Source organism: Lactuca virosa, chromosome 6 (assembly GCF_052849685.1).
Source record: "Lactuca virosa cultivar CGN04683 chromosome 6, Lactuca_virosa_CGN04683_v6, whole genome shotgun sequence".
Taxonomy (NCBI): Eukaryota; Viridiplantae; Streptophyta; class Magnoliopsida; order Asterales; family Asteraceae; genus Lactuca; species Lactuca virosa.
Genome location: NC_136431.1, coordinates 17,907,755 through 17,933,417, shown reverse-complemented (window position 1 = coordinate 17,933,417; position 25,663 = coordinate 17,907,755). Strand labels below are relative to the sequence as shown.

Below are 25,663 nucleotides of genomic sequence, written 5' to 3'. Positions count from 1 at the left end.
GATATGCTACTTCCAAATTCTTAATATAAACTTGTAGGAAAATGCTCGTTTTTATATGTAAGACACGTAGTACAATATTGTTACGATAACGTTTAATAAATACAAAATTATCCAGATATTATATAAATAACTTCAAAAGAAAATAAAGTAATTTACGTAGTAAGTTTTAATATATATATATATATATATATATATATATATATATATATATATATATATATATATATATTTGTAAACATTTAAAAAAGCAACCAAAAAAAAAAAGAAAAGCACATATGCGCAACAAGGTTGTCTTCAAAAAGCTTTGTTGAAAAAGAAATGCACCAGCCGGGAATCGAACCCGGGTCTGTACCGTGGCAGGGTACTATTCTACCACTAGACCACTGGTGCTTTATGGCTATACGATACGTTTTAGTTTATACAATGTTTACATGGATGTCGACACATGATGCCAAATACCTGCGAAGTAATTAAATTTGAAAAGTGATTTGGTTTTGATACATGCATTATTTCGTTACGCTAAAAATGTTATAAGGTGGAACTTGGATTATAGTATTTAAAGGCTTTTAGAAGGATTTAAGTTCAAAATCTTATAAAATAAAGATAGATTTAAAAAGTTTGATAGTCAAATATTATACTATGTCGAAGTCGATATGATCTTAAAAAACATTTTATATTTTTGAAGTTTGGTTGGGTTTTAATCAATCGAGCTGTTGAGTTTTTTGTAAATCAAATAAAAAAAAAAGAAAAAGAAAAAGAAAAACATCAATTGTTGTCGAAATCAAATAAGAGAAAAAAACATGATAAATGGAACTAATGAGTTAACCATTTAATGGTTTGTAGCAAGTTTCATTAGTTGCTGTCAATGTTTCTGTTAATTGGTCTCATGAATTCAAGTTTTTTAAACTTAATCGTTTAATGGTTTCAAGGTTTTGTTCTTTGTATTTGGGGCTGTTTGGCAGGATCTGAATTTTTAAGATCTGGATTTTTAAGAGGTCTGAATTTCTAAGAGGGTCTGAAACTTTAAGATCTGAATTTTTAACATGCTGTTTGGTTGGAACCTCTGAATTGCTGGACTGAATTATAAAATGACCATTTTACCCTTCAGTGTTATGTTTTTTGTTGAATTCAATGCTTATGTTTATAAAATAACCAAACCAACTTCTTGAATAATTATAACAAAAGTATAAACATAATACAAAAAGAGAACACAAAGAAAAGCTTTGAATAAATTAGAAAATTAAAACCATTCCATTCATTCTTTGTGCTCTAAATCAATGATATGTGGTTAGCTACCGGTGATTGCTGAACCTTTCTTGTCCAACAATATCCCACTGCATAAACATGGAACATTCAACATTAGTTTCATACCAATACAATATTATATATCTTTTCAGAAGAGACAGAAAAAAAACATTCAACATTAGTTTCATCCAAAGTTCCAATTGATCAAAGTCAAACATCAATGCCTAAAGTTCCAATTGCTCAAATGAGAAATAGAAAAGGAACAATTTTGACCAAAAAACATCACAGCCTTCATCCATCATCATCTTGACCATCAAAAATCACACAATGCTCTAAATCAATAACAAATTTGGAAACAATACATCAGTTTATGATAATAATAATCATTATTATACCAGAAAACTATAAATCAATAACTAATTTTGAATTATACTATGTTTCACCACTGATTCAAAACATCATAGAAAACCTAAAATATGAACATTTAAAAACTCGATATATTAAATTGATTTTCGATTTCACATCATGAAAACAATTCGATTTCTCGAATTTGGAGTGATTTTAGCAACTTTGTACCTGACCAACGAAGGAGATTGGAGATCGCCTGGTAGAGACCGACGTTGTCGAGGGCGGAACCTGGAGAGGGCGGCGCTTTCGAGGGTAGAACCAGCGATGTTGGAGCTTGGCGTCGGAGGTCGTAGTTTGGAGATGGGAGTCGATTTCATGGAGGTGGAAGTGATATCAGAAGTCGTGTGAAACTTGTAGGTGTGCGAGGTTTACGATGGGGCGGCGGTGTTGTGCGAGTCGACGATGGGAATAGGTGGCCGACGATGGGGTGAGGTGTTCGGTGATGGGATGAGGTGGTTGGCGTTGGAGTTGGTCAGAGGTGGGAGGAGACATGAGAGGATCTGATGAAGGTGAGTTGCGTTCATATGATATATGAGGGCAATACAGGGAAGGCGTGTATTTTGTTTATTCAGATATAAGTTTAGGTCTGAAAGTTTAAGAGAATTTTAAGAAATTAAGAGCTTGTTATTCATAGTCTACCAAACGCTCTATATCTGAAATATTAAGAGGTTGCCTCTTAATTTCTCAATTAAGAGGCTACCAAACAGCCCCTTGGTTTCTTAGAATGAATTATGTTCATTTTATTAATATAAGAAACACTTTCATTTCATAAATTATTCAATTTAAGCTTCAAAGTCTATTTGTCTATTTGTTCACGTTGGTTGAACTTATTAAATATTTAAGTTTATATTTATTTAATTTGGCGGATATAAGTATTAAAAATAATCTGGAGATAGCATAGGGACATTATTTTATCATCTCTGCCATGAGCATTAAAAGCCAATGGAATCAATCCTAGTTGACGATTATGGCGCTATACAAAGCAAGACAAAAACTGGAGAAGAGAGATACGAATACTTGCTCCTGTGATTGCCAAAGCCATAAGAGATGCAATCAATCCTAATGAAGGTAACAGTGAACTTCTAATTCTCCATTCCTTTCTCGGACTCCATTACAATTTACAACCAGTATATATCCAATAATTAAAAATAACATACTAAATGACAACGACTACAAACTGTTCGATAAAATGTCTACATGAATACATTAATTGTGTGATTGAATAATGGTAGTAATAGATGTAATGAAATCAAACACATATTAGAGATTTTACACAATTGCTAGATTGGAAAATGCTAATGAACCATAAACAAGCGTCGATGTTGAGGAAGAATATGGTGTTGGCCAAGATGAGGGGGTGTGGATGGCACCGATTCCACATAGGTGAGAAACAATGTTGATAGTTTTGGTAGACTGGTAGTGATCAAGGAAGGAGATTTAGAAGAAGATGGAAGGAAGAGGTTGCATTACTGAATCAAATCATTCTTTAAAGCAATGTTTAATTAAACAAATGAATAATAGCTTAATGAAGCCTCTCTAGTATTATATACTCTTATATCGCATATATAATGGGCACTGTACAACATGCCATGTCAGTAAAGTTACTTTATAAACTATAATTTACGCTTGTGTTTATATATATTTTAGCATAAAATCTCTATAAGTAAGATCAAGAGATGATCTAAAAAGATATCAATACTCACAATAACTTAAAAATATATATCATATTCCCATATTTTTGTAATTTTATCAACATGATATCTATTGTTATAAGTAAATATTTGTTTTAAAAGATAATGTCCTGAACAAAAGATATCAATACTCACATACAACTGATCAAAAGCTTTTTTCCTCTCCATTTATAACACTATGAAATCGAGCCTAGCTTCCAAAAGTTTATCAATCTTCGTTAATATGCTTTCAATCACCCTTTTGTCGATCTTTTATAAATCAAGAAACCCGACCTTAACTCTCTACCGCCAACTTCATTTCTTTTTCTCTCAAGAGCCACATATGGTGTCAAACACCACCAAACTCCTCTTTCTCTCTAAGGACCAACCACCATTGGCCTTATTCTAGCCACCGTTGTTGCGCCACCATCACTCTTCCCTCTTCATTTACCCCATCCACAACTGTTATGATCCCACATCGGCCGCAAGTACTATAAGTTGGTGGCTTATAAGTCTACGTGTCCCTTCCTCCTACAAGCTAGCTTTTGGGAGCGAGTTCTACACTTGGACTTATGGCATTATACAGGCCTAGTATGGGATGGGTCAGTATCAATTGGTGTCAGAGTCGTCCCCATCTTTCGAGGTGCCAACACTTTGAGTGGTGGCATACGGAGTGGTGGCTTGGACCCAAAAAAGGGGTGCCAACCGTGACCAATGTAGCAGTGACCAACAATGACTCGGAGTCGTGGCTTGGACCGAAAGGAGGTGCCAACTGTGACCAACGAGGACGTTGGCTCTTCAAAGCGTGGGGTATTGTTATGATCCCACATCGGCCGAAAGTACTATACGGGTGTAGCATGGGATGGGTCAGTATCAACAACGCTACCTACACACTGTCACCCATCCACAACCTCCTCCCTCGTAACATATCTCAGTCAGAAGCGTCATCACCACATATCAAGGGTTTTTGTTCAATTTAGGGTTTTCACAAAAGCACTACCACCACATATATCCCATAATCAAACACATAGTAAGCGTTTTTGTTCGATTTTGAGACCAGGTAGATATGTATGTGTTGAAGACCAAAAACTATGAACAAACCAAGTGAATGTATCGGTTTGGAATTTGAAAGGGTTTCTAGATTTTTTTTTAAATGAAGGATTTGTTGGTTTCAGACATCTTGAGTATTTGGAGTTGGTTTTGAAGTGGTTTCTAGGTTTTTATAAATTTGGAGCATTTTCAAAGGGATTTCTAGGTTTTCATATTTGGTTTTATGTAGGGATGAGCTTTAGAACCGGACCGGTTCGGAACCGGAACCGATTTTCCTATATTATAAGAACTGGAAACCGGACCGCCGGTTCTAGTGTCGGTTCCGGTTCCGGTCCGGTCCCGGTTTTTCTGTTATTTTTCAAATTAGAACCGATTGAAATATTATAGATGATATGTTATCTTCCGGAGCTTGTAAATGATTCAATATTTAACCAAATTATGACTTTTTACATTCTAAATTGAAGTACAAACACTAAATTACATGATGAAAAAAGAATCAAGTAATTCCGACTTCATATGAGTGAGTTATGTGCATTTTAAAAGCGGGACAGATTAAAAAAAATGCTGAAACGGAAAATACGCAACATTTATATGTTGTCTTCCGGGGTCTATAATTGATTCAATATCTAACCAAAATATGTGTTTTATAGTCTAAAATGAACTACAAACACCAAATTACATGCTGGAAAAAAATTAAGTAATTCCGACATCATATGAATGAGTTATGCTCATTTAAAAAAATGTGACAGATTTAAAAAAACAAACAAAAAAAATTCTGAAATTAGAAAAAACGCAGCATCGATATTTTTTCTTTCGGGGCATATGTTTTATTCAATATTTAACCAAAACATATGTTTGTACGGTCAAAAATGAATTACAAACTCCAAATTACATGTTGGAAAAAAAATCAAATAATTCTGACTTCACATGAGTGAGTTATGCGCATTTTAAAAAAGGGGAAAAATATCAAACCGGGACCGGTTTTCATAAAAATGGATAACCGGTAACCGGACCTTGTTACCAATTCCGGTTCCGGTTTCGGTCCGGTTCCGGTTGGGTTCCGGTCCGGTTCCGGTTCCCTCGGTTCTAATGCTCATCCCTAGTTTTATGTGTTTATGGATTTGATTGTTGTTATGTGTTTGAATGTGTGTTGTGTATTATGGGTTTGAATCATGAACGCTAAAGTTTGAATATGAGTTAGTGTGTGTTTTGGGTTTGAATCATGAACACTCATTCTAGTGGATGATGATGGTGGTTGTGACGGCGGTGACGGTTGTGTGGAATGATGGTGATGACGGTGGACAATGACAGTGTTGATGTTGATGTTGGAGATGAAGCCATTTTTAATTTAATAAATTGTAAATTATTGTCAAAATTAAAATAAAATAATAAAGATAAAAAAAGGTCTTTCAATCATGTAATTTTGTTAAAAAAAAAACTATTTTTCATTTAATTCGTCTACGCCTCGTTCCCGAGTTTAACAAAAAAAAAAAGAGAAGAGAAAAGAAAGTCACGACAGGAAAAAAGAGAAAAAAAAGGAAAACAAAATTTTCTTTTGTGTTCCCGAGCTGGAGAGAAGTGGAAGGAAAATGAATCATTTTATTCTTTCTTTCAAAATCCTCCCAAATCTGAAGGAAAGTTAGAAGGAAAGTGATCCTCCCATTTCCCTCCACTTCTTTCCACTTCCCTCCACTTCTTTCCTCTCATTTCCCTCCACTTCTTTCCACTAACTCAACGAAACTCAGGAACACATTTCTTTTTATTTTCTTCTCATTTCCTTTCGTTTGTCTTTCTTAAGTTGAACTCGGTGTAAATTTTTGTTGGGAAGGGTGTCCATACATATGTTTTGAAATAAAGCCCTTCCATTGTAATTCTCTTCCTCAACATGCAACATTCATCCTCTGTGAGCAAAGGAACAGATCACATCGCTTCCCGCCTACAAGAACCCTAATTTTAATCAATTCTGTGTAAAACCCTACAAATATTTTGACATTCAATTTCTGGGTTTGATTTTTTCTCCAAAAAATCGTGAAAAAATGACCCAACTGAAGCCCATTCTCTCTCACGTCGATAACATCCCGTCGGCCGGAAAATTCAAACCGGACAAATCATCTCTTTACTACATCCACCATCGTCTCCGTTACCAAACTTCTCTCCCCAAACTTACAATTTGGTCGACCATTTTTCTCTCATTGATCGTTTTTTTCTTCTTCTTATCTCCTCCTGCCACCCCCGTCCCTCGCCGTGGCCTCCGTACAACCACTTCCTACGGAGGATCAGGATGGGAGAGCCGAATCAAGCTATCTGCTAAACCCCGTTCCGGCACTGGTCATACAGTCCTTGTTACAGGCGCCGCCGGTTTCATCGGCGCTCATGCTTCGGTGGCTCTTAAACGGCGTGGAGACGGTGTGGTTGGACTCGATAACTTCAATCATTACTACGACATCACCCTAAAAAAATCACGGAAATCGAAACTCCTGGACCGCGCCGGTGTGTTCGTCGTCGAAGGTGACATCAACGACGGAGTTTTGCTCCGGAAACTCTTCGGTTTAGTGCACTTCACTCACGTCCTCCACCTCGCTGCACAGGCCGGCGTCAGGTACGCAATGGTAAATCCCAATTCATACATCAGATCCAACATAGATGGTTTCGTTAACCTCCTAGAAGTTGTGAAATCTTCGATCGCACAACCGGCCATCGTCTGGGCATCTTCCAGTTCGGTTTATGGCCTCAATTCAAAAGTACCCTTCTCGGAAAAAGACCGAACCGATCAACCGGCGAGCCTTTACGCCGCCACAAAGAAAGCCGGTGAGGAAATCGCCCATGCTTACAATCATATCTACGGCCTATCAATTACTGGTTTGCGATTTTTCACTGTTTATGGACCTTGGGGTAGACCTGACATGGCATATTTCTTTTTCACCAAAGATATCTTGAATCGAAAGCAGATTTCTATCTTTGAAGGGCCTAATCATGGAACTATCGCTAGGGATTTCACCTACATTGATGATATTGTAAAGGGTTGTTTATCAGCAATAGATACAGCAAAAAAGAGCACTGGAAATGGAGGGAAGAAGAAGGGTGAAGCTCAATTTAGGATCATTAATTTGGGGAATACTTCCCCTGTTTCAGTTCATAAGTTAGTAAGCATTTTGGAGAAGTTGTTGAAGGTTAAAGCTAAGAAGAAGGTGGTGTTGATGCCTAGAAATGGGGATGTGCCAATAACGCATGCCAATATAAGTTTGGCACGTATGGAGCTTGGGTATAAACGCACCATGGATTTGGAGATGGGATTGAAGAAATTTGTTAAATGGTATCTTGATTATTATGATGCTAAGAAGAAGAGTTCTTGGTGAAGTGAAGAAAACCAGGTTTATATATAAACCTTTTTTCAGTAATAATCTTTATGATCGATGCTACTTTTTAAAACTACTAAATGGTTTGTAGGTTTGAGATTAAACATTAACATGACTGTGTTCTTTTACATCTTTCTAGTTTCCCTCGAAATAACTTAGCAGTGGAAGACTATGGATTGATGTATTGGTTTTAGATTGATGATTATACGATAATGAGAAGTTATTTAGATATACGAATAATAGTTGAATACTATATATACTTTAAATGTATAAAATAATGTGTCTTGTGATTGCTGTAATCATCATAGAAAGAGGAGCCATGCGAGTCTGGTTCTCTGTTTTTTATTTATGAAAGTTGTTGGGATTCCATTCATTCCATTGTGGTTTTGGATTTTCTTTAGGTAAATTGTTTGGTGAATCTCATTGATGTTGAACCGAATGATTTCTACCTTTTAACAGTTAAAAGATGGTAAGATTGTTTTACTGTTCAGTGGTTGGCTTTTGATTCATTCAGAGGTGATTTTTATGTCACTTCTTAGTGGTTGTGTAGAGATTATCAAACAACCTCTAAGATAAATAAAAATGACACATTTTTAGCTTAAATAATTTGATCTAAAACATAATTTGGACTTCCAAACAAATTAGTCTCGTGTAAAATATAAATTACAAAAATTTTGGGACTTTATTTTAACTTTCAAAACTTTAGAATCAACACAGTTATTTGTATTTTGCAAAACTGGAAAAACAGAAAGTTTGAAGTAAACTGAAATTTATAAAACTTAACATAAGTGTAAGTATTTTAAAATATTTAAATAATAATACGTTTATAGGACCAAGGTCGAGGCCTGAGCCGGCTACCATCATGGATTCATGTCTACCACCTTCGTCCAAGGCAGGTCGACTTTAGAAGTAATAGCCCAAAATCAACACAATTTGTCAATTTCCCCCTGATTTAAACTTTTGGTCCTTCTACTTTCATTCTTCTTTCAGTTTCATCTCTCACATACTAGAAATGCCAAATGCCTTCTGTTTTAATTGTCGGTGTATATCCCTGTTTTAATATGTTTGGAGACATTTTATCAATCTATAAATGTATAAATGTTAGGAACTGGGGTATTCATGATCATGAGTTTGTTATTGATCAAAATTACTTGGACAAGTGGAGGAGCGTGTATTCATTTTCTTGAAGTTTATTTTCTTTTTATGTTTGGTTTTTACAAATAATGTTTTAGGATAATCTTACAGGTGAGGTGACGTTTAAAATCTCATACACAAGAAAACAAAACAAAATACAAAGTTTAGATTGTTTAGAATTTGTAGAGTTTCAAAAGGTAACGTATTGTGATTATATGTACTTATAATGTACGGAAAATGGATAGTGTTAAAATAAATGGCAATTTTTCAAAATTTATTTTATGAGGTTCAAGCTGACAAGTTAATTGCTTGCATATGACAAGTCAAATTCATATTGAACTAACAAGCCAATTCCAAACTAAAAGCTAACAAATTGACATAACTTAGCCCTAAGCTGACAAATAAGCTTTGATTTGAGAAGCATTATCCCCATGCCGAGTCTGTCCAAACTAACCAACCGGGGTTAGCTTAAGCGCTCTCTCTAAACCGACTATTTGTAGTGATAAGTCCACCTATATCTTTCTAGGGATGTAAACTGGTATGGAATCGAAAGAACCAAAAACTGATTAAGGAGTGAACAATGAATCAATAACTAGACCGAATACCATTAATCGGTTCAAATCAGTTCCGGTTCGGTTCTACTAGAAAGCGTGCTATCTAAAATGGTGATCGGTACCGAAACCAGAACCGAGAATCAAACATGATGAATTGGGGGAACCGGACCGAATACCGCTAATCGGTTCCAACCGGTTCCGATTCGATTTTTCGGTTAAAAAGTCAATACCTATATCTTTCTACATAAGTTTGCTACTTAGAGGTGTCACCGACTCTGCCTCTTGACCCTTTATAGGGCTGCTACTTAGTCGATATGTGGCATTCATCATTTTTAGTATCTAGTTCGTCTTGTCGAATTGTGCATTTCGTACCACCTAATTTATGTTAAATCATAGCAACCTTTCACACTAGTATAAATTACAGACCGAACAAAACAAACACTTGACTCTAAAATTACCAACAAAAAATTAGTAAGAAATTTAACTTGTTACTTAAATCCTTGAAAACTTTAAATATTGTTAATAACTTATAAGGGTAATAACTTTATCTCGTGTACGTTGCATATTTTTTTACATATTTAATTATTTGTTTTTACTTTTTCCTTGTAGACATATGACCATAAAACATTGTATTTTCGTATATATATGACCATTAAACTTTTTTTATTCATATATAATCACCAAATTTAATACTCATATTATATAAAAAGATAAGTGACTAAATATATAAAAATAAATAAAAAATTAATAGTCAAATTAAAAATAAAAAAAAATTAATTAAATATATACACGGTTAAATAGTTTATAAGTCAATAACCATTTGAAATAAAACTATATAAATCGGTTGAGATAAATTGATAAGAACATATAAGTTTGATGTTTTTAAAAGTCATTAACCCTAAAATATAACCTCTAAATTGAAACTAAACCAAGGTATCTAAAAACAAAGGAAATACGTATATTCGTAAAAGAGGAATTGAGTTTGGATGAACAAAATTATATAATAGAATGGTCTGATGCAATTAGGTTTAACGCTCTGCTTATCTGTCAGCCTGCTCTATAGTCTGTACATTAATCTTCGGGTACCCGATCACGTGGTTCAGCTTTTCCGTGCTCAATCATGTACACAAAAAGATTCTGCCAAGAAAAACGATGACCAAAACCCCTACCCCAACCCACCTACGATCAACAATTAATAACATGAATCTCTCTGTTAATGGCCACCAAATTTAGTCACCCTCTTCACGATCATCATCAATTCCAGCAATGAAAGGCGGGTTTTCAGCGCCTGGTGATTACATCTACTTCAAGTCCCAAGTCCCTCTCCACAAGATCCCTGTAAGTTTTTCTGGTCATAGATTCCGTCGATCTTTCACTTGATTATACATCTACTGACTTACCCAATTCGATAAATCACTGGTTTAGTTGGTATCGATTGTTACTTTCATTATTTCAAAACCCTATTTACAGTTTCGATTCAGCATCAGTCGTTCGATGTTTAGTCCCAATGAACCTAAAATTATTAAAATTCACATTAAACCGGAGCTTCCGATTGTTATATTGTAAACATTAAACTTTATAGCAAGTTCTATAAACAGAAAAAAAATGTTGATATTAGGTTTTACATCCAAATTGATGTAAGAATAACATATATGGACATTAATTTTGACATAAATTTTACAGATTGGCACAAAGCAATGGAGATATTATGACTTTGGCCCTAAAGTAGTGCCTCCATTGATATGTCTTCCTGGAACTGCTGGAACAGCAGATGTTTACTACAAACAAATCATGGCACTCTCCATGAAGGTAAACAACAACTTTAACATTGTTAAAGCAAAAAACCAAGTTGAAGGATTCTTTTTCATAACAAAGTTTTCAGAAATCTTTTTTTGTTTCTTTTTCAGGGTTATCGAGTGATTTCCGTTGATATTCCTCGTGTTTGGAACAATCAAGAATGGGTTCAAGCATTTGAGAAGTTTTTGGATGTTATTGATGTCCACCATGTAAGATTATCTGATTCCATTTTTGATGTTATTGTTATTTACTTATCTAATGAATCTTTTTTATTTTTTAACAGATACATCTTTATGGAACATCACTTGGTGGATTTTTAGCACTACTTTTTGCTCAACATAGGCCAAGAAGAGTAAAGTCTTTGGTCCTTTCAAATGCATTTTTGGATACAAAATATTTCTCAGCTGCAATGCCTTGGGCTCCTGTGTACGTATCATAAAAAAAAGGCACTTTCTTTTTTTGGACTGAATGAACCGTGAGTAAATGACTATTTTACCCTTGTGTAACAGTGTTAGTTGGACCCCTTCTTTTCTGTTGAAACGGTATGTCCTAACAGGTATCCCGAATGGTCCACATGAACCATTTATTGCTGATTCTGTGGACTTTGTTGTTGCACAGGTGAGTTTTATAAACACACATACTGAATTATTTCCTAATGATTTTATAAAAGTTTAAAGTAATTATCTCGTAATAAATATGTTAAAAATATAAAACCTTCAGGTTGAGACCCTGACAAGGGAGGATTTGGCTTCCAGATTGACTTTAACAAGTGATGCTGCATCAGTGGGACCTCTTCTGCTTTCCAATTCTTTAATCACTATTATGGATGTATGCTTCCACAACTCATAATCATATTACAAATAGCAACCTACTTTCATTTATTTGTTTAATATAGCATCAAAATTGCCAAATTACCAAAAACCCATTTTATTTTTGGTTGTTTTGTAGTTTAACCACTAATCCTTATTTTCTCCAATCAGACTTTAAAAGTTTAAACTTTTAGGTGTTTATTATTAATGATTTAAATGGGATGTGTGTTTTTATTTTATTTTTAAAGACAAATGATAAAGGTGCAACTCCTCGGGAACTTAAAGATGAAGTAAGCGAAAGGTTTCCGGAAGCAAGAAGAGCTTTGATAAAAAGTGGCGGTGATTTTCCATTTCTTTCACGCCCAGATGAAGTTAATCTCCATCTTAATGTAAAAAAATTTTAAAAATATATATTCCACAACTTTATATATATATATATATATATATATATATATATATATATATATATATATATACATCATAATTTTTATTCTTTTATAAGTTTTAATCAACATGGTGACAGTTACACCTGAGACGCGTTGGTGTAGAAGCCCGTGAAGACCTGGTTCCCGGAGTCCCAAAGGGCGACGACAGTGGCGGCAATGGTGATGGTGGTGGTGGCTCTGGTGGACCAAAAGATGATGGAGAAGAGGAGGGGCCGAGCCCTGATGGACCTTCTGGTGACGTTGCTCAGCCTGTAATTGGTCCGGAAAGTAATGATTCCGGTGATGTAGACATTCAGGTGGTTGGCGGCACCACCGCCGCCATGAGTGGCGGCTCTCTACCGCCGGTCATACTTGAAGCATACTTGAAGCAATTGATGGTTGGGTGTTTGGTTGTTTATTGTCGGATTCCTGTTAGTTTGTTAACGTTGTACATGAGTGATCAGGATTATTCTAAGATTCATTTGTTTGTGTAAATGGCGACTTTTTTGTTTGTAAAATATTGTTTGGTCCTAGTTTTTTATACAACATTTTTTTTTTTTAAATTCAAGTTGAGTGTATTTTGTTCCTAAAAATCAAAGTTCCAACTTTATGTTATAAATGTTTTGACTTATCTTGCAGAATGTTATAGGGTAGGTAGACTGGTGTTCATTCTTGATATCTAAACACATATACACACACACATTAACACATGTTTAGATTATGTTTGACATTTTCGTCATTTAGCAAAGCATGTTTAGATCGATTTTTTTTTCACTGGAATCCGATCTTAGTATAGGCCCCCAAATAAGCTTTCGGTGGATTGGTTCTGGCAGAATGTACGGTAAAGAATCATGATAAATGCATGCTATATGTTAAAACCAAATGAACTTATTAATAATATATTTTTGTGGTTTTAAACTTTGGTCACAAAATACTTTTGCCACGGAACTTTTTTATATTGACAGATATGGTTCCTAAACTTTTGTATGTTGGCACTTTTCACTCTATACTTTGTAGAATATCATTTTTCACCCCTCTACTTTGTAAAATATTTCACATCCTCAAATTTAAACAATGATATTTTCCACCCGTTTAACTTACGTATATTGGCAGATTTGCAGGTTTGGTATCTACACTTTCGTATGTTTGTTCCCCCACGCAATGCATGGATAAGATCATTATAGTTATTATTAATTATAAAGTATTATTTTTTATAGTAACCGGAAAAAGTTGTATGTGTGTTTCCAAGCATGACATTTTCAACAACAAAGTATTGCAAATGTTGTTGGCACTTGTAACATTTGCAACGAAAACATTTCTACTACATAAATATACTAACTAATCTCTTTATAAGAAGATATAATTATAATAGGGAAAAGTGAATATACCCTTAAGGGTATATAAGTTTAGGTACCCAAACTCATAATAATACGTCGTTTTGTTTGATATATTCATTATAATATTGTTAAACTTCAATCCTTAACTTGATTTATATTCAATATTTTTAAAATTTCACTATTATCTTCCTCTTACATCACATCTTTTTGTCGAACACTTACTAAGCTATATATATTATTGTTGAAAATGACAATTATGTAAGAGGAAGATAAATATGAAATTTATAAAAATCTTTGAAGTAATTCAAGTTAGAAGTTGAATTATAAGAACATTGGACGATTACAATGTCTATATATAATACAAAACGATGTAGTATGGTGAGTTTGGGTACCTAAGCTTATATACCCTTAAGGGTATATTCACTTTTCCCATTATAATATTCTATTTATTTATGAAAACATGTTAAAAATTATATAAATTTTGTCTCTGTATTAAAATGTAACAAAACAAATATACAAACTAATGCCAACTCTATAACTAGCATACTATTTAATTAAGTAGTTAATTACTATCAATTTTTTCTTATCAAATGAGTGGGTGGTTGAAAAGGGGGGGGGGGGGGGGGGGCTCATCGCGTAACACTTGGGCGCGTGACAGGGGATGATTCAAGTTTGTGAGCTTAATTAGGGAAATCTGCATAAAAGTCCTTATATTTTGCCTCTATTGACAAAAAAGTCACCATTTATTTATTTATTATTATTATTATTATTTTGCAATTTAACCATTGAAACCGGTAAACACTTGCAAAAGAACCATTGTACCTAGTTAATGTCAATTTTATTGGTTAGATTGCAAAAAAAAAAAAAAAAAAAAAAGACAGATGGTTTTTTCGTTAACAAAGTTAAAGTTTAAGGAATTCTCTGGAGATTTTCTTTTTTATATATATTAAATTTATTTGAAGAAAACTTATATTTATTTATTAAAAAATTCAAAATAAAGAGTTTATTAAAAAACACAATAATGATAATTTATATATCATTTTTGGAATTTTTGTGATTTTTTTAATAAATATTATTACTACAATCATACAGATATCATCTATATCCTATATAACTTAAGACAACTTTGTTGATTTGTCGCAAGAAGTGCATTTCTAAGTCAAATGCTACTTCATTGTTGAATTTTTATATATTGGATGTATAAGTTTGCCATAAAACTACAACTTACCGAAGGTTCTTTCACAATTTAACGACACCTTAAAAAATGTTTATTAGAGGTTGTTATTCCTAAAGGCTTATCAAAGGTTGTTAACCTTTTATCAGGTTTTGTACTCTCTTAGTCGGTCACCATTGCCATAAAAGCCCTCATATTTACACATCACCACAACCACCACACTCTGCCACCACCACAACCATTTGTCACCAACAACACCGTCTACTATCACTAGCCTCTGCCACCACCATCACACTCTGTTACCACCATCTGTCACCACAACCACCGCCACCACCAATAACAAAACCATCATCTTCACCATCTTAACACTACCCTTATTCATAAGATCATCATCGCTTAGATTTCTAAGCCCCAAAACGTCAATATTCTTATTCCGATGAAAATGCATAAGTGTACCATTTTAGCCACCAAGGTTGCCCTTATATTTACATAAAAACTCTCAGGTGACCGACTATTTGTTCACAACCTGATAAAATGCCCAAAATGAATTTTTTTACCTAAATGTGATGCATTAATGAACACAAATTTGAACTTAGAACAAAACCATACATTTCATGTAAATATGAGGGGTTTTATGGCAATAACCTTAATATAATAGTTACAATAGTTATAAAAACACATTATAAATACAATTAATAGGACTTTTGTTGATTTGTCGTAAGCAGTGTGTTTCTAGGTTGCATATATCATGGAGCTCTATTTAGAAATTGTATTTAGATGATATCTTTATAATTGTAACTAGAAAGGTTACCCCCGCTACGCGGGGGCCAGAAGCTTTCAATGTTGTTTCCGAATCGATAAATATGACAGACGTAGAAAGTGCAAGGATGACAAGCCCGGGCTTTGCCCCGGACCGTTTTGTTCATGTTTTTATGAAAAAATGTAAAAGTTTTGACTGCAAGGACCAGAAGTGTCAAAATGGCTAAAGAATTAAAGCGGTAGGAATTAGCAAGTTTTTAGAAAATGGATCAAAGTTGTCAAACCGTTAAAGTTTTGTGGCCAAACTTTAAATATTAAAAGGTTCCTAAATAGAAAAGAGATCAAAGTTGTCAAACCGTTAAAGTTTTGTGGCCAAACTTTAAATATTAAAAGGTTCCTAAAAATGTAAAAATATCGATTATAAGGACCAAAAGTGTCAAAATGGCTAAAAAATGAGGACCAAAGTTGTCAAACCGTTAAAGTTTTGTGGCCAAACTTTAAATATTAAAAGGTTCCTAAATAGAAAAGGGATCAAAGTTGTCAAACCGTTAAAGTTTTGTGGCCAAACTTTAAATATTAAAAGGTTCCTAAAAAATGTAAAAATATCGATTACAAGGACCAAAAGTGTCAAAATGGCTAAAAAATGAGGACCAAAGTTGTCAAACCGTTAAAGTTTTGTGGCCAAACTTTAAATATTAAAAGGTTCCTAAATAGAAAAGGGATCAAAGTTGTCAAACTGTTAAAGTTTTGTGGCCAAACTTTAAATATTAAAAGGTTCCTAAAAAATGTAAAAATATCGATTACAATGACCAAAAGTGTCAAAATGGCTAAAAAATGAGGACCAAAGTTGTCAAACCGTTAAAGTTGTCAAACCGTTAAAGTTTTGTGGCCAAACTTTAAATATTAAAAGGTTCCTAAATAGAAAAGGGATCAAAGTTGTCAAACCGTTAAAGTTTTGTGGCCAAACTTTAAATATTAAAAGGTTCCTAAAAATGTAAAAATATCGATTACAAGGACCAAAAGTGTCAAAATGGCTAAAAAATGAGGACCAAAGTTGCCAAAGTACAGGGACCAATTCTGCCAAAAAAACAACATAAAGTCCAGGGACTAAATAGACAAAAATTGTGGAAGTTCACTATTCATAAGAAACAATTTCCATAATATATATATTTAAAAGGTTCCTAAAAAATGTAAAAATATCGATTACAAGGACCAAAAGTGTTAAAATGGCTAAAAAATAGGACCAAAGTTGCCAAAGTACAAGGACCAATTCTGCCAAAAAAACAACATAAAGTCCAAGGACTAAAATAGACAAAAATTATGGAAGTTCACTATTCATAAGAAACAATTTCCATAATATATATATAATAATGATGATATTTATTATATATTAAAAAGAATCACAAAAAAAATCCCAAATATAATATATAAATAATCATTATTGTGTTTTTTAATGAAAAACATATATTAGTTTTTTAGTAAACGTGACTCAGATGATATCTTTATTTTATGTTTTTAATAAATAAATATATGTTTTCTTCAAATAACTTTAGTATATATAAAAAAGAAATTTCCAGAAAAGTATTAAAACTTTAGCCTATTAACAAAAAAGTCATCCATGATTTTTTTTCCAATTTAATTCTTAAAACTGACATTAACCGAGTACAAGGGTTTTTTTGTAAATGTTTATCGGTTTCGATGGTTAAACTGCAAAAAATAATAATAATAATAATAAAATTATGGGTGACTTTTTTTGTCAATAGAACCAACATATAATAAGAATTTATGTATATTTCCCTTTCAATTAAGGGTTGGTCATCAGAAAGCAGTTCCGAAAATTGTTGCTTAATATATCGCCGAATATGAATTCTCTCCTCCAAACCTCGCAATATCGGAAGTTGTAGTAAGAGGTAGGAAGTGATTTCAAATAATTATTAAAAAAAAATATAATTTGAACAACATTTAACCCATTTGACATACTTTTAGCTAACTTTTTAGTTTTATCTTTTGGACTTTTAGAAATAAATTAAAAGATATTCATCTCATTGACTAGTTTTTTAGAAAAGTTCAAAGAAAATAATCAATTTTTTTTGTCAATTAGAAAATGTTTTTCTAACAATATTTTCACTTTCAAATTTTGTTTTTTTTATTTGTTTTTTTATTTGATTTTTTCTTTTTGCATTTTTTCTTTCTCGTCTCTTTCCATCTTTTTGAAAAATCTTGATATTTTATCGAAAAAGATTGAGTTTTTTTCATCTCACGTCTCTATTATATTATTTCAAAGTATATATGACCATAATAAATAATTTGAAACTGATGAACAAGTTTAAAATTTTCGAACAATCTATTGTTTTTCAAAAATACTGAAAAAAGAAAAAATGAGTTTGAGATTTCTAACTACTTTTTCTGAAGAAAAAAATTTTTACTTGTTTTTTGTCCAAAAAAAAGGGAAATAGACTTATTAAGGTAATTAACTGTTCGGTTTGTTCACATTTGAGTAACTATTTTTTTTGTACACATCTAGGTAACGAACTTTTTGAAAGTGTTCACATATTACCATTATGACCGGCTGTAACAGGTTACATCCGATCATAACCAGTCATATGTAAACAATTTCAAAAAGTTTGTTACCTAGATGTGTACAGAAAAAAGATAGTTACACAGATGTGAACAAACCGAAAAGATAAGAGAATGGTCCCTGTGGTTTGGGTAATTTGTGAGTTTGGGCCCTAACTTATTTTTTTTAACTCGGATGATACCTATTGTTTATTGTTGTTGTGCGTTTGGTCCCTGTCTTACCTCAAAAGACTATTGTGCCAACTTTAAGTTATTTTTTAATTAATTTTCTTATTTATGTATTTATTTTTTATATATTTAAAAAAATTAATAGACCCCACATATTTGTATCTCCTCACCCTAAACCTGAAACCACCTTTGAAAATTTTAAGTTGGGTCCCACCAGTCACCATCCCATCTCTCATCCTCCTCAACTTCTATTTCATTTCCATCTTTAGTGACATCGACGTCTTCACCATTCCTTCTTTTTCGGTCCTTCAACTCCGGCGAACCAACACCACAACCCTTCTATTCGGTTGTGGTGGTGGAAAATTCAATGAAGAGACAGTGGGTTGTGGATGAGGAGATACAGATATGTGGGGCCTATTAATTTTTTTATATATAAAAATTAAATACATAAATAAGAAAATTAATTAAAAAATAAATTAAAAAGGGCACAATAGTCTTTTGAGGTAAGACAGAGACCAAACGCACAACAAAAATAAACAGTAGGGATCATCCAAATTAAAAAAAAATAAGTTAGGGACCAAACGTACAAATTACCAAAACCACAGAGACCATTCGTGTAATTTACTCTTACCTCTGGGTAACTATCTTTTTTTATACAAATTTAGGTAACAAACTTTTTGGAACTGTTCACATATGATCATTATGACCGGTTATGATCGGATGTAATCTGCTACAGGCGGTCATAATTGTCATATGTGAACACTTTAAAAAATTTTGTTACCTAGATGTGTACAAAAAAAAAGATAGTTATCCAGATGTGAACAAACCGAAAAGTTAATTACCTCTATTTTCCAAAAAAAACAATTTTGAAAGTTGCACTTTTCGAATTCATGGTTAATTTTTAATGTGACGAAGCTCTTCCGTCTCATCGGTACAAATCAGGCAAAGCATGGATGACGCATCACGCATCCAGCCATCCACCCTCTTCACTTTGACACTAGGTTGTGGCTAGCAATTCTCCGGTAAAAACTTGACTTTAAAAAGATACAAAGAAGACATGAGTTTCTTAAAATTAAATCCCAAGAAAGTTAACGTCATTCTTCATACAAAACTGACACAATTGAGCTCCTTTTCTTCTTATTTGACATTATATTCATTTAAAACCTTTATTTTCACCACTTTTGTTTATCAAACAATTAAATCATTTCATAGCCCATAACTCTACCCAATTCAATACAAGTAATGTTTCATTAATCATTGAGAAAGTGGAATTGGACTGTTTTCACCACACCCATCGTTCTCTCTTGATTCTCATTACAGTGTTGTCCAATTTAGTGTCATCAACAATGGTGGATATCCAATCCGAAAACCCGAGATCTCCCTAACCTAAATATGGAATACATGATGCTTTTTTCAAAATAAGACGTAATTTTGGTTTTAATACAAATCCGGCCACTAGAAATGTTGCATGCTTTTATCATATGTATAAATGGTTTATGTTTTATTGCATGTAACTATGTTTTATGTTCTTTTGTATTCTGTATGTATAACGTTTTTTTTGCTTGTATAATTTTTTATGTTTAATGTATACATGTTTTATGGTTTATTTCATGTATACTGGTTGAGCTCTTTCTTGCTTCCATATCTGCTTGCATTATTGCTTGTAGACCTACTTTAAGCTTTATTGTATGCATACATGCATAACGCTTTATTGCTTGTATACAGAATTGGAATACCAGCTTTAGGCTTTATTACATATACAAGCGTAACAATTCCCCTCTTTCATATCCACTGCAGTGTACATCTATAGAAACATATTCACGATGCATGAAGAGTTGTATTTTCAGTTGAAGCGTCCTGCATACCCACGATGAGAAAAACGAATTTCAGTTTTTGTTTTATACCTTTATCATTCAATGTATTATTTTGTCTTTCTCCCTTAACTTTTAATATCAGAACTTTGATGGGAATGCCAAATTTTGTCAACATACAAGTTGCTGAAATATAGAAATTATTAGATTAATTACAATTAATATTCTTTTTCTTGTCTTATAATGTGCTAATTTGTGAATAAAACACCTTCACAACGAAACTAACATTCACATGTTCATCTTCTTCTTGGTAATCATCACAAGAAAAATAAATAATGGAAACCTTGACAACATATCTACTTCCCCTTTTAATTCTTCCAATTTCCATCTTTCTATTTCTTCAAATCCATCAAAAAACCACAAAAAAACACGAAACAAATCTACCCGGGTCAAGTGGATGGCCATTCATCGGTGAAAACATGGATTTTGCAATGTTGGGTGCTCAAACATACGTTTCACAAAGAATGAAAAAGTACTCACAAGACGTTTTCCAAACATCTCTATTAGGAGAAAAAATGGTGGTGTTTTGCGGGGCCCACGGCCATAAATTCCTCTTCACAAACGAGACCAAGCTCCTCACTTCATGGTGGCCGGAATCCATGAAAAAGGCGTTACTCTTCCCGGAGTTTGTTAATTATCCGGTGAAGGAGGTGACATCACTCCAACGTAACTTTATCCGTGATATCTTAAAGCCCGAAGCTTTAAAACGGTACATATCTGAAATGGACTGTATGGCACGCAGTCACCTGGAAAATGATTGGGTGCCATACAGGGAAGTTAGTATCTTTCCTTTGTCTAAAAAGTATACATTCGCGTTAGCGTGTAAGCTTTTCATGAGCATAGAGGATGAAAAGCACGTTCAAAAGTTGGCGGACCATTTTACCCTTATCACAAATGGGATGTTTTCGATGCCTATAAATTTCCCGGGGACTGCGTATAACGGTGCGATTAAAGGCGGGAAGTTGGTACGCGATGAGCTTATGAATATTATTGCGGAAAGAAAGAAGAAAATAACGAAAAATGAAGATATAAATTTGAGGGGAGATTTGTTATCTCAAATGTTAGTTATGAAGGATGAAAATGGCGAGTTTATGACCGATATGGAGATTTCAAATAGTATTATTGGTTTGTTAGTTGCGAGCTATGAGACCACGAGTAGTATGGTCACTTTCGTCTTGAAGTATCTTGCAGAAATTCCCGAAGTCTATGAGAAAGTTTTAAAAGGTAATCCTCAACTTCAAAAAAGCAGATTGAGAATCAATAGCTTCAGTATGAGAGTTTCAATTCCAATATGGATTAGGCTGATGTGATGCTTTATAACTCTTTTGTGAAATTTGCAAAAGCCACTTTCATTGATTTGTTTATTATAGCGTCCTACTTGCACTTTTTTCATATTATAACATTATACGTTGAAATGCAGAACAAATGTCGATTGTGGAATCGAAAGCTCCGGGTGAGTTGTTAAGTTGGGAAGATATAGAAAAGATGAAGTATTCATGGAATATGGCGCGAGAAGCACTTAGGCTTATACCACCTGCTCAAGGCTCTTTTAGAGAGGTTGTAACTGATTTTACCTATGCGGGTTACACTATTCCAAAGGGATGGAAGGTAATGTAACATTCACCTTCTTTTTACTAGTTAAATGCAAGAAATAGCAATGTACTTTCATTGACTTATTTATTATAGCATCCAACTTTCATTTTTTCTCCCTCTTTTTACACTTTATTCTCCATATTCTTATTATAAGATCAATAAATTTTTGGAACCTTTTTCAGACATTTTGGATGGTGCATACAACACACAAAAATCCAAAGTATTTCCCGGATCCGGAAAGATTTGACCCGTCAAGATTTGAAGGAAGTGGGCCCGCTCCGTATACGTTTGTGCCTTTTGGAGGGGGCCCACGGATGTGCCCGGGTAAAGAGTATGCCCGATTAGAAGTACTTGTGTTTATGCATAATGTTGTAACAAGATTTAGGTTAGAAAAACTCATGCCAAATGAAAAGATAATCTTCCATTCATCTCCTACCCCAAGTAATGGTCTACCAATTCGCCTAATTCCTCATAATGAAAGTGCTCGATTATCAAATACGCTTTCTATGTAATGTTTTCTTGTATTCTTTTCAATAATCTTTAGATACCTAAAATAGTAATTTATGGGAGTAGTAATCTTACATAATAATTTTTAGTCATAACTGTCTTTGCTTCTTCTAAATGCTTTCTTTTGTGAAAGGACCTTCTTACTCTGCAACCTTTTTGCCTCTGATATAGCAGCTCTATATGAAAAAACGAAAAAGAAAAAGGTAAAACTTGAAGCTCTTTGTAAAATATAGCACAAGAAAAGTAAAAGACTTACATTTTGTTAATTTTCTTTACTTGTTCTTGTGATGGGGGTGGTGGGACGTAAGATGCAGCATTAATGATTTCCTATTGTATTCATTTTTATTAAACAGAGAATTTATATTTAAAGAAAGATTTTAAAGCGTATTGATATTTAATACCTGAAGTTTCTCCAATGCATCCTGGATATTACCCCTGAAGAAGCAATTTGTTTTAACTTTTAAGTATATAATAATGTTTGGTTTATGAACACATTAAGAACATATTGAAAGTGTAGTGGACAGAATTTAACTTTTGTGTTCTGGTTTTTGTTGAAGAAATCACAAGCTCCCCATCTTTGTTGATTCGATTCTTTTCCTGATTAAAGAACATGTTTCCTTTTAAGACATCATAACCAAAGTACAAAAAAGAAAATAAAAGAGAGAGATTAAAAGTAGTAGCAAACTAACCATTTGCAAGATCTTATCTCTCACTCTCTCACTTAACCAGTATGCATCTTTAATGTTAAACCTCATATCAACCTTGGTGTTCACTGCAAATGAGAAGATTATATAAAACAACAATGTTGCCATTCAAAGGTAAATGCAATTGATTTGAAAGATTTGGAAGATAGTACACCTTTGTTAACATTTTGACCTCCAGGCCCACCACTCCTAGCAAAGCTTACACTGACATGATCTAGATCACAGAGTTGAAAGTAATGAAGTTAGGTATAGGGTTTAAATGGAGCGAGCATCAAAGAACTCAAAACATCATTGGGATTATTCAAATCTCAAAATTCAATGATAAGGCAATCCGAAATTGCAACATACTCATCCTGCGGATATATCGATACATTCAATTGAATTCACGACACAAACGGAGAAGACAGAAAACCATTTATTCAAGTGTTAACTGAAATTTTGAGGTTTTGATGTTATTGTTAAGTTATACCTAAAGTAATCGTTGGAATAGGTTCATTGTGGCCGGCAGCTCTCTCCTCAGCTTCGTGCAAGAGTTGATGAACCTGAGACATCCGCGCCGAAGCCTTCTTATGGCCACCACCGCCGGAATCTGTCGCTGCCGCACATCGGATTGGAGCGTAGCTGATTGGACGGGTAATAAAGCAGATGGGAGGACGGATGCGCGGACCATGTGTGCTACAGGTGCGAATGAAGGTTGAAAACGATGAAGACTGGAAGAAACTTGTGGCGATGGTCCTGATTGCCGCCATCGAGCGCTCTTGAGGAAGCTAAACGTTCATGTTCCTAAATTCACCAGCGATACCGCTCCACCCTCCACGGAATGCTTTTCCTTTTTTTTTTTTTTTTTTTTTGGTTCTATAAAAAGAAAATCACATTTTTATTTTTCTTATATATCGCAACCATAGTGATGATTTACTTATTTCCATTCTTTATTTAACAAGGTTACTCCGCAAGACAGGGATAAAAATATGATGAGCATTAAACGAAAGAGATCGTATAAAGGGAGTGCCCACATGTAGTTTGTAAGTGATGAAGTGAAAGGACAGTTAAAGGAGAATGGAGGGACAAAGCCATTGGCCCATATCAAAGTCTTATCTCTTTGTGGCTGTGCTTAGGCCTTAGGAGGAGAAACTGAATAAGTATAGTGACTCATGTATCTTGTTAACATTATCTCAAAGCCACTCAAGATATCGGATGAGTACAAATATGGTACTATGATACCGATATCTAAAAAATGTTATGTCCAAAGCTGTAGCAACCATAGACGTATCAAACTACTTGGTCATATACCATGGAGTATTGGAGTTATGTAAAAGACTCATCGAAGGTAGGTTAAAAAAAATGAAACAACACTTTCTGGAAATCACAATTTCATGTTTCATGCACCGGAGGTTGACCGTAGAGACAATCCGCCTCCTCATACACCAAATGGAGAAATATAGAGAAAGAAGCGAAGATCTCGACATGATGTCCATCGACATGGGGAAGGAATATAATATCATTCATAAGAAAACGATTGGGGACCGACTTGTGTTTGTTCAGTTGTTAGTCATGCATATTTGTTCCTAGTGGAAATCGTGTTTCATCAAAAATCAACTCTTAGTCATTACATATTTTCTTTGATTATGGATGAGATCTCTTCTAAGATCTAGGGAGGATACCTTGGTGTATGTTTTTTGCCCACAACATTGTATTGGTGACATAGTCTAAGACTAAGTTAAATATTAGGTTGGTACATGGAAGAGGTCGTTGGAAGGAAAAGGGTCACGACGAACATATTTTAGACAAAGTGTTTATTATTTAACTTCGGATTCAGTGAGCAAAATGGTGAAGTAGTAGAAGTAGATACGGATAGGCATCTTTGTTATATAGATCCAAATGTTGCGCAATCAAGAAGGAACACTAGATGAAGATGGTGGTCATGAAAATAAGGATGTTTCATCAACTAGCAGTCAGTGACGAACCTTATTGTAAGCCCAAGGTAGCCTTTGTTGCCCATTAACTTTTTTGGCACAGTGGAAATTCTTTGAAATTGTTTTTGGCATAGTGCAATTTTTCCGGCATGCTACCTGTTACATTTTGTTCTAGGTCCGCCGTTGCTGGTGGTAGAACTTTATTGCAAATGATATCAAACATGACAATCATTGGAAGTGACACTGATCACCTAAAAATTATAGTGGTTCGAACATGTCCATTTGAGAAAACACAACTAGGGTTAGGAAGGCGGAAACGGTCAATTTTGATATTGTGATTACAAAAGGACACTTAAGAAGGAAGTAAGGAGATATTGTGCGGTTAGACTTGAAAAAGTTGGTTTTTACTGGATGTGACCCTAAATAAGAGGTCGTGGAGGCTTAGAATCAGAGTGGTGCAGTAACATGCGAATACTCCATATTTTATGGTCTCAATGCCCTACCTATACATTTTGCTTATATTGGTGTTATGTATATAATATAAATGGGTTTCCGATCGCCCATTGCACTCTCTGTTTTTGCAATGGTAAGGGAAGACTCGCCCTTTGGGAT

The 25,663-nt window shown here is 33.9% G+C and overlaps 3 protein-coding genes, 1 non-coding gene and 1 pseudogene across 5 annotated transcripts; 3 read left to right on the top strand and 2 right to left on the bottom strand.

Moving 5' to 3' along the window:
• Nucleotides 1-319: 319 nt before the first annotated feature.
• On the bottom strand, nucleotides 320-390 carry TRNAG-GCC (transfer RNA glycine (anticodon GCC)). Its single transcript has one exon. It is a non-coding gene; the product is annotated as a tRNA-Gly (tRNA).
• A 5,781-nt stretch (nucleotides 391-6,171) lies between these two features.
• LOC145121235 (UDP-glucuronate 4-epimerase 5 pseudogene) lies at nucleotides 6,172-8,102 on the top strand (annotated as a pseudogene).
• A 2,333-nt stretch (nucleotides 8,103-10,435) lies between these two features.
• LOC145121153 (alpha/beta-Hydrolases superfamily protein) lies at nucleotides 10,436-13,011 on the top strand. The gene is made up of 8 exons (XM_079056937.1): nucleotides 10,436-10,755; nucleotides 11,101-11,226; nucleotides 11,325-11,423; nucleotides 11,498-11,640; nucleotides 11,724-11,832; nucleotides 11,935-12,042; nucleotides 12,272-12,412; nucleotides 12,547-13,011. The coding sequence occupies exons 1-8, from the start codon at nucleotides 10,684-10,686 to the stop codon at nucleotides 12,940-12,942; spliced, it is 1,194 nt and encodes a 397-aa protein (XP_078913063.1). The 5' UTR covers nucleotides 10,436-10,683; the 3' UTR covers nucleotides 12,943-13,011.
• A 7,125-nt stretch (nucleotides 13,012-20,136) lies between these two features.
• Nucleotides 20,137-23,989, bottom strand: LOC145120680 (Class I peptide chain release factor). 2 transcript variants are annotated; one of them, XM_079056479.1, is made up of 8 exons: nucleotides 23,608-23,989; nucleotides 23,293-23,352; nucleotides 23,124-23,206; nucleotides 22,967-23,031; nucleotides 22,836-22,869; nucleotides 22,691-22,761; nucleotides 22,510-22,610; nucleotides 20,137-20,320 (listed from the first exon to the last, which is right to left on the bottom strand). In XM_079056479.1, exons 1-7 carry the CDS (start codon nucleotides 23,885-23,887, stop codon nucleotides 22,520-22,522), a joined length of 684 nt encoding a protein of 227 aa, XP_078912605.1. In that variant the 5' UTR covers nucleotides 23,888-23,989; the 3' UTR covers nucleotides 20,137-20,320; nucleotides 22,510-22,519. The 2 variants fall into 2 exon arrangements, with proteins under 2 accessions (XP_078912605.1, XP_078912604.1); XM_079056478.1 differs by lacking the exon at nucleotides 20,137-20,320 and having other exon boundaries at nucleotides 22,327-22,610.
• Nucleotides 20,610-22,439, top strand: LOC145121355 (beta-amyrin 6-beta-monooxygenase-like). The gene is made up of 3 exons (XM_079057115.1): nucleotides 20,610-21,558; nucleotides 21,755-21,942; nucleotides 22,110-22,439. Exons 1-3 carry the CDS (start codon nucleotides 20,610-20,612, stop codon nucleotides 22,437-22,439), a joined length of 1,467 nt encoding a protein of 488 aa, XP_078913241.1.
• Nucleotides 23,990-25,663: the final 1,674 nt, after the last annotated feature.